General features: G+C 31.3%; 2 protein-coding genes across 2 annotated transcripts in view; one reads left to right on the forward strand and one right to left on the reverse strand.

Annotated features, from left to right (window-relative positions):
• The first annotated feature begins 4,827 nt into the window (after nt 1-4,827).
• LOC105460163 (importin subunit alpha-7) lies at nt 4,828-10,564 on the forward strand. Its single transcript, XM_011706610.1, has 8 exons — nt 4,828-4,936; nt 6,668-6,877; nt 6,952-7,146; nt 7,242-7,462; nt 8,249-8,512; nt 8,583-8,787; nt 8,882-9,185; nt 9,373-10,564. Exons 2-8 carry the CDS (start codon nt 6,668-6,670, stop codon nt 9,567-9,569), a joined length of 1,596 nt encoding a protein of 531 aa, XP_011704912.1. The 5' UTR covers nt 4,828-4,936; the 3' UTR covers nt 9,570-10,564.
• Nucleotides 10,565-12,021: 1,457 nt separating this feature from the next.
• Nucleotides 12,022-15,317, reverse strand: part of LOC105460182 — a 4,119-nt gene continuing 823 nt past the window's right edge. The window contains exons 2-3 of the mRNA XM_011706624.1: nt 13,576-14,439; nt 12,022-13,500 (exon numbers count right to left, since the gene is read on the reverse strand). Of these exons, the coding sequence (XP_011704926.1) occupies nt 13,222-13,500; nt 13,576-14,439 (1,143 nt within the window). The 3' untranslated portion in view covers nt 12,022-13,221. The remainder of the gene's footprint in view (nt 13,501-13,575; nt 14,440-15,317) is intronic.

Raw genomic sequence — 15,317 nt, forward strand, 5'->3', positions numbered from 1 at the left:
GAGAGAGAGAGAGAGTGTGTGTGTCCTATTTTATATTTGAGTCAAATATTTGGAAATCGCGAGATTTAAGAGAAAAATGTTTCAGACAAAAGTTGTAGGGTTTTAAAGGGGACATAAGATGATAACATTGGTTTGACCCTGAGTGGCGTGGTCAAGGCCAGGACAAGGTCACTTTGAATTTTTTTAATGGAACTCTCCATTTTTCGTTGCATATTCTTATAGCTTATTTCGAGAGCTTTCCAAAACACATAGATAAAATATTTTTTGATTAAATAAATCTTGAGTTATGAAGCTTGAAAGTTGGAGTACCGTCGGCATTAGCATCATCCAAGGTGTCCGAACTAGCTAAAACCTTTTGAATGTTGCTCAGGATCATGACATTGATAAAACATGTGAAGGTCATGACCATTGGAAATTGTTTCTCTTTTTATCAAAAAATAGATATAATTTTCAAAAATGAAAATAAAAGCAATAATTTTTAATAGGTTTTGATCTTAACATGTTGTTTTATGATTCTGAACAACATTCAAAAGGTTTTAACTCCGTCTTTATCAAATATTTATTCGATAAAAGCAACTCAATCAGGCAGAGACTCTCCCCCTGCCGACTTTAATCGGCCGCGGTGTTCGTAATTTAATAAGGTTGCTCCACTTTTATCGTATATCATTGCAATTAAATACATTTTGGATTAATTTGACTTCGCTTTGATTAAAATATTGATTTTTATATTTTAAATTTTCTAAAATCTATAAAACTAAAATTGTATCCAGTAAAAATGGATCAACTTTAGAGGCCTTTCACTACACCGATCCTAATCGATGATCCTCTTTTCTTTTGATTATGTGCTTTTTTAATATTTATTTTATCTTATCATAGAATTTACAAATAAAAGTATATAGCATTATGAGTATATGTATAACGTACACTACAATTTAATTACTACGTATAATGTACATAATTATAAACATACGGAATTTCAATAATAATGCGAAAGAAATGAATAAACATTAATAAATTTGAATTGAAAAAAATTAAGGCCCAATGTTTTTGCCGAATTATTGTTTCATCTCACCTCAAGAGTACGTAGGTTTGAAATAAGGAATTAATGACGTAAGATATGAGAGAGGTGATAAGTTTTCCACACAATTATGCTAAAATTAATATTTGATGTAGTCGACCAAACATTATTTGTATTTCAATACAGTATTACATCTCATCATCTTATTTTATTAAACATATACACATGTTTACTTAATGTATTATATGTACATTTATATAATTTATTTTTCCAATAGATTTAGATAGAGATATTTTTAACATTTTTATCATGTTTGAGTCTTTTTATATATATTTTAATAACAACATATAATAATTTCAATAGGGCCGCATAATGTATACCGCAAATAAATACAGAAAAGCGCTACATACGACTGTGTTGGTGACTAATAATACTTAAAATTTTATTTTTCAAAATTTAACTATATTAAATTACGCCAATTATTTTCGGATGTTTTGAGAACGCAGTCATAATTTTATGCTAAAATTTATTTACTTTTTTAATTAACATGTTTTTAGAGGTAAGGTATATATTATATTACTTTGTCTTATAGGCTTAGGGAAATAAGTTTAAATTGTAAAATAAATTTTTACAAGTATTATTTATAAGAACATATAAGCAAAGCTAATAAATACAAGAAGTTAAATAATCTAGAAAAATTATGCGAATTATACGATTTACTCAAGCATCTCTTTAAAAAGTATATATTGTATATCAGATTTACGTAAGTAAAAAATATAATTAGTTATAAAAATAAAGGATATAAAACAATTTTCGACACACAAGGACGAAATTAAAAAGACTATAAAATCAAAACTAATGAAGTAGATAAATAATGTACAGCGTTGCTATAAGAGTGTATAACTATATAAATCAAGCTGTAGATAAACAGTCAATTATGTATTAAATATACAATATGTATTTATTATTAATTCATAAATTATCGATTCAATTGTTTTCAAAACTAATGTAACTAATGTAAAATTTACTTTTGATTTTTTTATCTGAAACAAAGTTGAAGTGTAATATTTTATTTTTTGTGATTGCTATTTTACATAAAATAATATTGTTTTATTAAATATTTTTTTAACACGTGATGATGTCTTTTTTAACTTTTTAAAAAATAATTTTAAATAAACTGGAATTTAAATCTCTGTCACTAGAATTGAATTTGCATGTGCGAATTAAATAATAAATTAAGAAAAATTAAATAAATAAACTGTCACATTCTTTTAAAAATGCTATTTTGTTAATAACAATGCGTCAATGATGAGTAATTTATTCTACAATTTATGATACATTATCTTTCGAAAAAAAATAAAAATATCTATAACATATTTTGTTAACAGTTTTTTAATTATACAATTTCAATATATTAAAAGATTACTTTCACATATTGTACAGATTATCATTTTATACAAGGCAAAATAAAATTTAAAAAAGACATAAATTTTTTAACTTTAGATAATCGTGCCATGTTTTGTAATTAACGATCTATTCTTGTAATATCGCCATACCAAGTTGCTTCGATCAACATCTTCGTCATGAAATATTTCATGAACACGATATAAATGTACCTTTGCCAAAATTACAGGAAAAATGAAGATGACACAGATTGCGTTTTAAATGTTAACGTTCTACTTTTTCACAATATTTCCATATCCAATTTTTTAACATTTTCTTCAATACTAAAAGTCAAGAATAAATAATTAATTATTGAATATGAAAATTTCCTTCATTCGAATTGATTATTTAAATGTATGACAGTAAATTTATATATACTATTAGACAGCTTGATACAGATTGCTTACCCCAACCGGCGGGACAAGTGTAAAAAAATCTGCTTACTTTAATCGGCGGGGCAAGTGTAAAAAAATCTGCAGCTTAACCCAATCAGCGAGGCAAGTGAAAAAAAAATCTGCTTACCCCAACCGGCGAGGTAAGTAAAAAAATAAAATGCTTATCCCGAGCGGCGGGATAAGCGAAAAAAACTGCTTACCCCAAGCGGCAGCTGGGTAAGTTAAAAAAGAAACTGCTTACCGAATTTGACCTAAGACATTTTTTTATAATTATATTCTTTCTTTTCAAAATGTAGAAATTTTATTTTTATCACACAGTAATTCAGTAAATTAATTTTCAAGACAGCGAGTATGATAAAAAAGGGAAAATGTATAATTAATGTACAAGTTTTTTTTATGGGAAGTAAATGGACAAATAGTGTATAAATCCGCGTGATTTATTATTATTACTTTTTTTTGTAAGAATTAAAATTTATAATTAAAAAGAAATTATTCGAATCGAAACGCGAACTGCCACGCAGCGATCTCGCGATTATTAGGTGCAGACACGCGCCGAGTCAAAAAAGCTATCTCGAAGGTAGCAGTTCAAAATTTTAACTTACTGCAGATATGTTACTTGCAATTTATTAAACTAAAATAGCTAAATTTTAAATAAAATCGCGAATTGTAAGTAAAAAAAATTTTAAAAGTCAAATATTTCTATTATTCTAATTATTATCATTTATTTATTATTATTTATATTGTACAATATATTTGAACACGCGCGTATTTGTTATGCATAAATCATATGCACGCGTGTCATGACAGCATATAAAATTTATATTAAAAAAATTTCTTTTAACTATCTATTTTCCATCTCGCTGCCAGAAATCACCCGAAATCCTCTTTCTGAATTTCGGTAACGCAGCGAAGCAAAAGAACGGAATGGGTGAAAGGAGAGTGTGTTCGTAAGATAAAACAAACTCGCCGCTCGAGCTCAGTGTTTGTTAGCTGGTGGTGAGACAAGAATGACCGAGATTGATGTCCGTCCTTGTCTAACTAACCTACTCGCATTCCTGCACATAGCACGGAACACAACCGTAGACATAGCACAGATCAGCACCAAAAGATCGTGGACATTACCGATAAAATCGTGGACATCGGCTACGTAGTTCAATGTCCACTTTCCAGAGGTGCTGAAACCAGCTCAATCGCCCATCGCAGCTAAATCGCGGGCATGACCGCTCTCAAGATTCTCTATGGTGGAACACACCATGGACTGCATGGACATAAAGGGGACAGAGCACAAAGTTGCGGGGGGGAAGCCACTGCGGGACGGTGCGACGAGGTAACTTGATTGGCTGTAATGTCCGTGTGATACATACATATATAATAGACCGATTTTGGCTGTGGAGGAGGTGAACTGGGACCCAATAAGAGTGAACTGGGCACAATTGGGCACAATTTCCCTCCCGCATTTTGGCTTCATTCTCCTCGCCTAAGTTACGACTTTGCGCTCTGTCCCCTTAAGCCGGTTCTACATTAGTTACAAGCCGATCGCAAGCTTGTTGCGACAGCCAATCCGAAGCATTGATTTCAAAATGTAAGCTTCAGATTGGCTGTCGCAACAAGCTTGCGATCGGCTTGCAACTAATGTAGAACCGGCTTTAAGAGCTGTCTACAATACGTCGTATTGTCAGAACGTAAGCCGTAAATTGTAAGAATTGACCAATCACAGTTGAGTATAAGAAAAATATTCGATTACGATTGGTCAATTCTTAGTTAGTATGATATGAGTAGTGACTAACGGCTTATTGTAGAAAGCCCCTTATATTCCTATCCATGGAACACACGGGAGAGCATAATGCGCGCGTCAAATGCGCCGGACCAATCAGCGTGGCGCGCGCGACGGGTAGATAGACCAATCTACGATCACTTGCGATTGCGATTGTGCGAACCGTGACTTTCCGATCTATCACCGTTGGCGCATAGTTTATGGCGGAGAGAGAAAGGGCTTGCGGCGGCGCTTGGGTTCGCGTTGCACTTGTATGATCTTTTACGCTTGATTCCTGATCAGAGATTCGAATCTGCTCTCACAGCCGTAAGTATTATAAGTGTGACCGTCATTACGACCGATGATCGATCCCCGATCGGCGGACCGGGATCGCCAGCGGACACGTCGCCGCGCGCGCGTTGACATGCCGAGGAGTCGAGAGGATTCCAGGCCAATGTCAATCCGCGTTGGCCGTGCGCGTGCCAAAATGTCCAAGCGACCGACCGCGCGCGCCAGCGGAGATCGACGGCGAGCTACGGCCGATTGCGCACCTTGTCACAATCGGCACGGCGACGGTGCGCGTTCGACGTGTATGAAGATGATGTCTTCGCTCTTTTCCGGGCGGAATATCCCCGCCCCGACGATCGTATCGTCGATTAACTCCTAACCCTGACGCGGAATCCATTGTCAGATGACCGTCGCGGCGACCGACGACGTCGATGATGGCATAGCGATTCACTGCCCGCCTCTTTATTTTTTTTTCTTCTCTTTTCGTCCGGGGCATATTTCTTTCGCAAAACGGGTTCCGTTTAGAGCCTCGTCATTTTCGCCGCTCGCCTTTGTATTTTTGTTCGCATTCATATGACGAGTTCGTCAGTGCATCTATACATGTGTACAGTACATCTCTACTATCGTGCTCGCGTGCGCGCGCGCGCGCGCGCGTGTGCATTTGGAGATATTTTTAAACAAGAGATCGAAATTAACTTCCTTTTTTTGTTTAAATAATCTCGAATATTGTTTATATATCTGATGTAAATAATTATTATAGATTGTAAAATTGTGAGTAAATGAATATAAATCTTCTCTTTTTCAAGGCAATAAAGTAGTAATATGCATTAAAAAATTGGAAGAACTGTTCTTAATAGTTCTAAATAATAAAAAATACTGTTAAAGATAAAAACTGTTATAGTTTTTGTCTATTTTGAAGGTTGTAATTAATGTGCCGTATGTTTTTTTAAATTTAATTCTTTAAAAAAATGTATGTTCATAGAAATGCTTGATCTAACATGCATCTTTTTTTCATCTTTCTTTTGATATTACATATTGATTAAGAATTATAAAACTGTAACTTATCTTTAACATTTGTACATTAATTTTCTTTCTGAAAGCAAGAATTTTATTTACTAAACATCAGTGCTTTTCACGTGCTATTTAGGATTTTATTTTTTACTGTTTACAATTAACATTATACTGTACACTATTAATCTTTTTACAAAGTTTTTACAAAGCGCCGCAAAAAACCAAGGCATTGTAGAAAAAAGTAACGAACTTCAGTACATTTGAGGTATCAATTTAACATGCCTTTTTAAAGAAATAATTTTTAGTTGAGTTATTAGAGTTAAAATAAAAAGTTAAAATTGTAAATAAAATGTATCTAGAGATTAGCATATTTTTTAGGCGTATCAATGACTTAAGATATTAGATGCTAACTGTGCACTTGTAATATTTATCATATTGTTATATGAGGTCAATATATTTTATGTATATGTGATAATAAGTAGAGTCTTTTTAATACTTGTTTTAAATAAGAGATTTTCCAAACTTTCGAAAATTTTTAATTCTGATGCACAAGTTCATAAAAATATCTTTTACATTTGTCTGACAATAAAACTGATAATTTTATTAAAATAAATCATGAACTTTTAACATATTAAATACTGCGATTATATCATTTTAAATTCATGAATTATATCATAATTTTTTTTGTTCACTGTTTTAGTGTAGAGGAAAACTATGTAACTAAAATAATACATGTATAATTTATTTTTATTTTTTTAGATGTCAACAGGACCTACACATAAACATCGTTATAAAAACGTAGGATTAGATTCACAAGAACTGCGAAGGCGCAGAGAGGAAGAGGGAGTTCAATTAAGAAAACAGAAACGTGAACAGCAATTATCAAAACGCCGCAATGTTCCAAACATTGTTGCTGATGAAGATAATATTACATCCACGGACGAATATTCACTTCCTACAGCACAATCGGTAATTTAATTATTGCATTATGTATAATTTGTTTTTATGGTAATTTTATATTTAAAAAAATTTTATTTTAACAGTCTCCTGGTATTATAACATCTGAGATGGTAGACGCATTATATAGTCCTAACATACAAGATCAATTGGCAGCAACACAGAAATTTAGAAAATTATTATCAAGAGAGCCAAATCCTCCTATAGATGAGGTGATACAAACAGGAATTGTACCACAATTTGTTGAATTTCTTAAAAACAATACAAATTGCACTCTGCAGGTTGGTATATGGAAACGAGTATAAATGTTAAACAACGTTATTTTATTTTTTGTTGTGTATCAAGGATGCACGTTAATGGTAATATTAATTGTTAGTTTGAAGCGGCATGGGCTCTGACAAACATAGCCAGTGGTACATCGCAACAGACGCGTATTGTGATAGATGCAGGAGCTGTTCCTACTTTCATATCTCTACTGGGTTCTGAGTATGAAGATGTGCAGGAGCAAGCTGTTTGGGCATTGGGTAATATTGCAGGAGATAGTCCCGAATGCAGAGATCATGTCTTAGCCAACGGTATCCTCACGCCACTTCTGCAGTAAGTTTTTTTACATTTACAGTTTTCATTATTACAGTAAATTATCATCGTTTATCGTTATTAAGGCTCCTGCCTAGTCAGCCACGAACTCCGCGTTGACGGTGGCCGACACTATATCGCGATAGAAATTAGAAGTTTGTCAATCATTGTTAGACCCGTTCTATAATACGTTTATATTTCGGTGTTATAAGTCATAAACCATGATAATTTTATAAAATTTGTTGTATACCGATATTGTAAGCAATAAAAATTGGTCAATCACAGTCGAATGTGAAGAGAATATTCGATTTTAAGAGAATAACGGATCTACCTGTGAAAAGTGACGACGAGTTTTGTGTTGCATGCCATTTCTTTATTATGTGCTTAATTGTGAAAATGTGACTTGTCTCGTACTTATCAGAGTTGTAAAAATGGACAAAAATTAAAGTTATTATTGAATTTTATACATAAATGCATATTTTTCACTCCTTTTAGTTGTTAAACCGTGAGTTTTCTTCTTTCTAAATAGGCTTTACTTTAAGTGCCTTTTTACGACTATTTACTGACTTTCAGGGAGCAAAAGGATAGTTTCCGTCTATTTTTAAAGTTTTTTAAAGCGATCCTATTTTGTTATTTTATTCAAATTTTCTTGATTAAAAATGGCATGCAACAAACTTTTATTTCTCGCTTATGACGTCACGATTCCAATATGGCCGCGGTGATTAGGCAGGAGCCTTAAAAAAAATTGAAGATTCTTGTATATGTCGCACGATGATATTATTCTAATTAATGTGCTATTTTTCATAGATTGCTATCAAAAGCGACACGACTTTCTATGACTCGTAATGCGGTATGGGCATTATCAAATCTCTGTCGAGGAAAAAATCCAGCGCCAGCTTTTGCAAAGGTCGCACCATGTTTACCAGTGTTAGCCCATCTTCTCAATCATACTGATTATGATGTACTTGCTGATGCTTGTTGGGCTCTTTCTTATTTGAGCGATGGCCCAAATGATAAGATACAAGCTGTTATTGATGCTGGCGTTTGCAGACGTCTCGTAGAGCTTCTCATGTAAGAAATTTATTATACATTATGTAACAGATTATAACATTTATATTATAATTGATGAAAATGTTTTCAGGCACGAACAAAATAACGTAATAAGCGCGGCTCTTCGTGCTGTAGGAAATATAGTTACTGGAGATGATGTGCAAACGCAAGTTGTACTAAATTGTTCGGCATTACCGTGTCTATTACATCTCTTAAGTTCGCCACGGGAAAGTGTTCGTAAAGAGGCTTGTTGGACAGTCTCTAATATCACTGCCGGTAATCCCCAACAAATACAAGTATGTCTCAATCTTTCAAACAGAATAACTTCGTGTGTGTGTGTATGTGTGCATGTGTATGTAAATGATTTATATATAATATATTTTTTTTTAGGCGGTGATTGATGCTAATATCTTTCCGGTTTTAATCGAGATTTTGAGTAAAGCTGAATTTAAAACACGTAAAGAAGCTGCATGGGCAATTACAAATGCTACTAGTGGCGGAACGGCCGATCAAATCCGATACCTCGCAATGCAGGGATGTATTCCGCCGCTCTGCGACTTGCTTACTGTTATGGATGTCAAGATCGTTCAGGTCGCCTTGAACGGAATAGAAAATATTTTACGTCTGGGAGAACAAGATGCAACTATGCATAATGGTCTTAATCCTTATGCAGTTCTTATCGAAGAATGTTATGGTAAAATATCAATTTGTTACCTTATTTCTCGTTTGAATTTTTTGTTCAATTTATATCATTTAATATCATTTTTATATGATATATTGACATATATTAATTTTTATATATTGACTTATTAAATATATGTCGATTAATAACTATTAATTTGATAGTAATTAGATTGATATTTCTTTTATTAATGTTTTAGGCCTAGATAAAATAGAATTCTTGCAATCTCACCAAAATATGGATATATATCAAAAGGCCTTCGATATTATTGAACGATTCTTTGGGTCTGAGGAAGAGGATACCAGACTTGTACCATCAATCGATTCGCAAGGACAAGAATATCAATTCACCGCACCAGATTCTTCCCAACTACCAGTGCAAGGCTTTGAATTCTAATCAACTATCTTTAAATTTCTGGATATAACTGTTTCGTTGAATGTTAACGTTATTCGTTCTACAGGGATTTACAATATTCTGAAAATCAGTACATCAATAGTAAATATGATTTTACATATTCATATAAGATGAATTTATTTGTGTCAAAACTACTACTACTACTACGAAGTAATCGAAAATGATCTATTCTTCATCGAATTAAAAACAGTAAAAAAATCTTCACATTTTCAATTGATTTTTTTTTCTTTTTCTCATTTAAGATGAATCGTAACTTATATATGAAATGATTTTGTTTCGAAACCTACGTCAAATTGCGACAATGTCTGCGTTTAGAGCCTTGAAACAATTTGTGTAGGAACACTTACAGACTCATACCTGCATGTATTTAGTATGAGACGTTCAGTTTTTAAAACATAAACGTCTTAGTGCTTAAGTAGAAGTGGTGACAATGATCAGAACAATTTGTCGAGGCAGACTCATACCTCGTCTGACATGTGACTGACGCAGAATTACAAAACGAAAAGAAAAATAACTTGCATTACCCTGCAAGACACTAACTGAATGACTGAAGTACGCGACTACGTAGCCAACACGGACAACATTACGCAACGCGGTACTCACCTCCTTACTATACTAGATAGAAACATGACCAATTAAACTTTTTTACTGTAAATACGTATCTCGTAATTTTAAGACTATTCTATACAGAGTGCCCTTAAGAAGCGAAGCAATAGTCTGTATATCTGGTCATCAACGCAACATTGCAACAGTTTGCAAGATTTGGTTGAAGTATTTGTTGTAATTTATGATAGATATGATTTGTATTATTTGAGATACGTGCAAAACTTTGCTTTTCTTATGTTAAAAAAATCGTGCGGAATGCCGACTCTAATTATTATATCTATACTTTTGTTAATCCAGTATCACGCAATGAATTACTAGTTGTTTTAATTATAAACATTTGCAGATGTATTAAATAAATAATTTTTATCTTATGTTTTATAATTTAATTTCTGAACTATCGTAGAGTTTATATTTTTCTACCCTTTATTTGTGATGAAAATGAATAGTATTGAAATTGTACAGCACATAATTAGATTTTGGACATTCTGTATGAAAAGTCTATAACTGTATATACGAAATGTATTTATTATTTAGGTTTGACGATACCACACTATATTATACAAATCCTATATATACTATCTACTTTTAGTTACCGATTTGAATTATTACGACGGAGAATGACTGTACTACAGCTCATTAGTTGAAACTTTGCTAATGTGTTACTTTAGCAAAGTACACAGCTATGGGTACTTGTTGCCAATTTATAAAATGCTTATCAAAGCATTATATTAACAAAGTAATATAAATGAGGATTTGCCATTATGTTGTGCATATTATTTCTATATATAAATTCGGGATAAATTGCTTTAAATTGATAAAATTTGCTGAGATTGGATGAAATTATACAGGATGTTCGAAAATTCAATTCATTATATATATTATATATCATTATATATGTATATAATGTTATATATGTATATATATATATATATATATATACACATACATATACATATACATAGTGCATGAAATGTATAGGGATTGAATTAAGCCAGTGTTTTTCAATGTAATTAACAATCTTTAGGTGCGAAATTTTTACCGAAAAGTAATTTTTTGCAATTATAATTATTTTAATCAAAATAAATTAATGTCAATAAGACAAGTACTATTGCATGTGTTTCAAATGCAAGTAGATTCGTATAAAATATGCATTAAAATTTATTGTAAACTTTTTTTGCTTGAAGTATTGCTCAAAAAGATTGAAAAGCACTAGTCTAAAAATAATCGTGAATGTACTTTTTCCAACAATCTGTAATAATATGTTAGAAAATTTATTTAAATGGAAATAAGATTATAAATTGACGTTAAACTTCAGTTATATTCAGCTGCTTTTAGAAAAGGATATGTATTTTATGAATTTGGTATCTAAAATGATATATTTTAGGAAACATTGAATGTGTGTGCATATCAGAAAACAATCTTATTTAAATTACGTTAAGTCAATGAAAATTATGTAAAATCTAAAACAAAATCTATTTTACGTATATATTTGGTACATATACATACCTTAGTATTCAATTCGAACAAGATGAGTTAATAAGTAGATGAATATTTGTTTAATGTTTATCGTTTATTATATACAATTGATATAAAATGTTTAAAAAATGTTATTTTCGTATATTTGTAACTAATAATTTGTTAACAATATTTTGCAATTTTATATTGTAAACATCCCGAATTATTAAACTAATTAAATCTACAATGTAAAAGCTCTTGTAAATTGGCAATGAGCAGGATACGATACTTCGACATTACTTCAATCGTTGTATGGACTGCCGACTGACACATTAATACAGAATCGAATATCACACACACATACACAAAATAATCCTAATTATTGTATTTTATTTTGAAGCTGAATAAATATGTCATTCGGAAATATGCGTGAAATCGCTACGTACAACAGTGTCGTTATATTTTTCGAAAATAGAAGTACGAAATTGTGATTAGAGAAAAATCGCTAAAAATAAAATTTATTTCGTGTAACATTGGCATAACAAAATAAAGTTAAATTAACACATCTATAGATCTTATATTTCCTTATTTTACAACTAAAGACTATCATAACTGTCATAATTATCAATGTAGAATATATACTATTACAGATACAAAGAAAATTATCATGGAAATAAATTAGTAAAAAATATATATTATTGTATCTGGCTAAATAAGTTCATTTATTATATATATAATGCAAAAATATGGTAGAAAATATTTCTAATATTAAAATATTCTAATTTTTTAGTTCTGACAGTTTTGATCTGACATATCTCTGCAGCAACACCTTAAAAATCTCAAAAATGATTTAATACATATAATACGTTTATCATTAAGTACATCCTCCATATAATTTATATTTTGTATTACATTACTAAAATTAGCATCAAACTATATGCGATTCGTAATAAATTGACAAAAATTCGTCGTTTATTTGTCAAGTATGAACTCTTCATAATATTTAGATTTGTGGTTCATTATATAATTTATCTGTGTGATGTGTGATACATGTATAATAGAAAATCAAATTGGGCAAAATAAGGAGATACAAACTTCTTACGATTATTCCAAAACATATTTCCAGAAAGAACGTTTGTTTTAAGAAGAAATTTAAGTTTATAAAGGGATCATAAAATGTTAGTAGGTTTTTTCTCTATTTTTTTACATAATGATAATATTAATTCTTAAGTACAAATAAAAATTCAGACACAATTATACTTCAGTACTATTACATCTATAGAAAACGTTAAGTCAAAATTTTACAATCGAGTCTGAAGTAAACACAAACTGACTTGATTCATAACGATTCGCGCTCTGCCATCTCATTAAAAATCGTTCTATTGAATCAGCATAAACGAACTAATGATTGCAAGCGCGACAAATCTGAGTTTCTAAACAAATCTCTTTGAATAACGAACCGCACATAGGACGCTAGCTTTAAACAATTTTATTATTTACAATAACATACCTAACTTTGTTATTTACATAACTACATTAATGTTCTATGGTACTGTATATGTTTCCTTTCAAATTAGCAATATCTTATTTGTGGCTCAGGTTGTACCGATATAATGGCCCCGTCTGTAATGCGCGTTACGAGTGCCTGTAAAACATCCTGATCGATGCTCTTTGATAGTTTATCATAAATCTGATCTTCCACAAACTTCAGCTTTTTTTGTTGAGATTGATAATTGTTGGTTTGCATAGTAAGAATGTAAACAGCTTCAGCTACTAACGGGTTATGTCTATCGCATAAATTATGTAAATCTTTTATTGCTTCTGTATTAATATTCAATATGTCCTTAATCATCTGCAACAAATTTATTTGATTAAGCAAGTCAGTTCATATAAACAGAATTCATATTTGAAATATATGCATACTCACCACAACCTTCTTTTTTTCTAGAGGAAGTTTGTTTAATTCATTAATAATCTCGCCAGCATCGTTTCCAACATTTTCTGGCTTAAATGTCAGATATTCGTCTGCATGTAAAATATCTCTGCTCATTTCTGCCAATTTAGTAGCTAAACAATCCATTGTGGTTGTTTCTTTTGCAAATAGCAGAATGATCGAGGGTACCTTGGGAGTTCTTGATTTCACTTCGTTTATTGCAGATGAAATATCATTCCAGATATATGATTCTTGATTGGAAAATGTTTCCTTGATGTTTTTGATTGATTCAGATAATAGTAAAGTAGGATTATTTATGGACTGTGTTTGCTTCTGTGCTGTGACTTCATTCTTTTTTAAAAGTAATATAAATGAACCTATATCTAATATATATAATATATATATTACTATTACGAAAAGGGAGAAATACAAATATCTGCTATTAATTAAGCTATTAATTAAGCTATTCTGTGTCTCCGATGATTCCTTTTCAGATTTGTATTTTCTCAAAATATCTCTTTCTGGAGAAATAGTTTTAGAACGATTTGGCCTCTCCGAAATATTTCTTTCCGGAGAGGTAGTTCTAGAACGATTTTGCGAATTATGTAATTGTACCTCTTCATCGTCGTTACTAGAACTTTCTGTAATTTGTGTGTCGCAACTAGTGCTTAGATTTCTCGATAATTCTTCAGTTTCAGATGAATTTGATGAATTTTGTCGTCTAGATTTTCTAGTTTTTTTTTCCATTTGTAAACTTTGATAATTATTATTTGAAGATTTGGTTTCTTTTCTGTCTTCTGGTCTTAGAGCTCTTCGACATTTAGGTACAGGTCTAGATATCATTAGTCGACTGTAAATCTGCAAAATAATAATGCATTATCTGTTTCAGACTAAATCAGAAATAGTCATGTCAATCTTGACAAAATGCCTTGCAATCAAATTTAATTTAGTCTTAGTATCAATATTAGTATAAATTAGTATAAATATTAATTAGAATATGTTATGTTTTAAAGATAAATATTGCACATAAAATTCAAATGAGGTTTTGATATTCAATATTCTTTACACAGTAAAAAAAAAAGAAATAAATAAATTGGGAACATCTTGGAGAACAGTTGTACATTGTGACATTGTGACATGACACAATTAATGGCCATATTCAGCAGAAGTCAGCGCTTAGTAAGACAAGCACTTTGAGTCGATTAGATTATATTTTTAGAGCTAAAGGAATAGTCGAATATCTCAGTGAAGAAAATTTCCAACGGTTGCAAAATAAACGTTCCACTGAATGTGGCCAATCCATGAAGAAGATATAAGGAAGAGAATTGCAATCCTGTAAGCAAAATGTTAGCAGAATGCCAACAAATTTGAGCAGCGATACATTATTAGCATCAATTGCATTAAGCTCATATTTTATTAGTAGACACTACATAATTTAAGGATGTTTGGTACCTACAATAGTAGCAAAAAGTTAAAGAACTGATTTTGACGAATATGCTCTTCTCATATAGTTTGAGTAATAAGGATTGTGCAGAATGTTATCATTTATTCAGAACTAGAGCGCAGAAATGCTTTTGTTGCTTTTTTCCTGAGAATTTATGGCCAAATCTAACCAAAAAATTAAAATTAAAATCCTTATAACTTTGGATTGTTTCAGTGAATCGACTCCGGCTTTTGTCTTAAGTCTTTCAACATATATAAGAACAATTTGTAAAATTTTTGTTAAATTCTCATTA

The sequence above is a fragment of the Wasmannia auropunctata genome, unplaced genomic scaffold (assembly GCF_000956235.1).
Source record: "Wasmannia auropunctata unplaced genomic scaffold, wasmannia.A_1.0 LD336101.1, whole genome shotgun sequence".
Classification (NCBI taxonomy): Eukaryota; Metazoa; Arthropoda; class Insecta; order Hymenoptera; family Formicidae; genus Wasmannia; species Wasmannia auropunctata.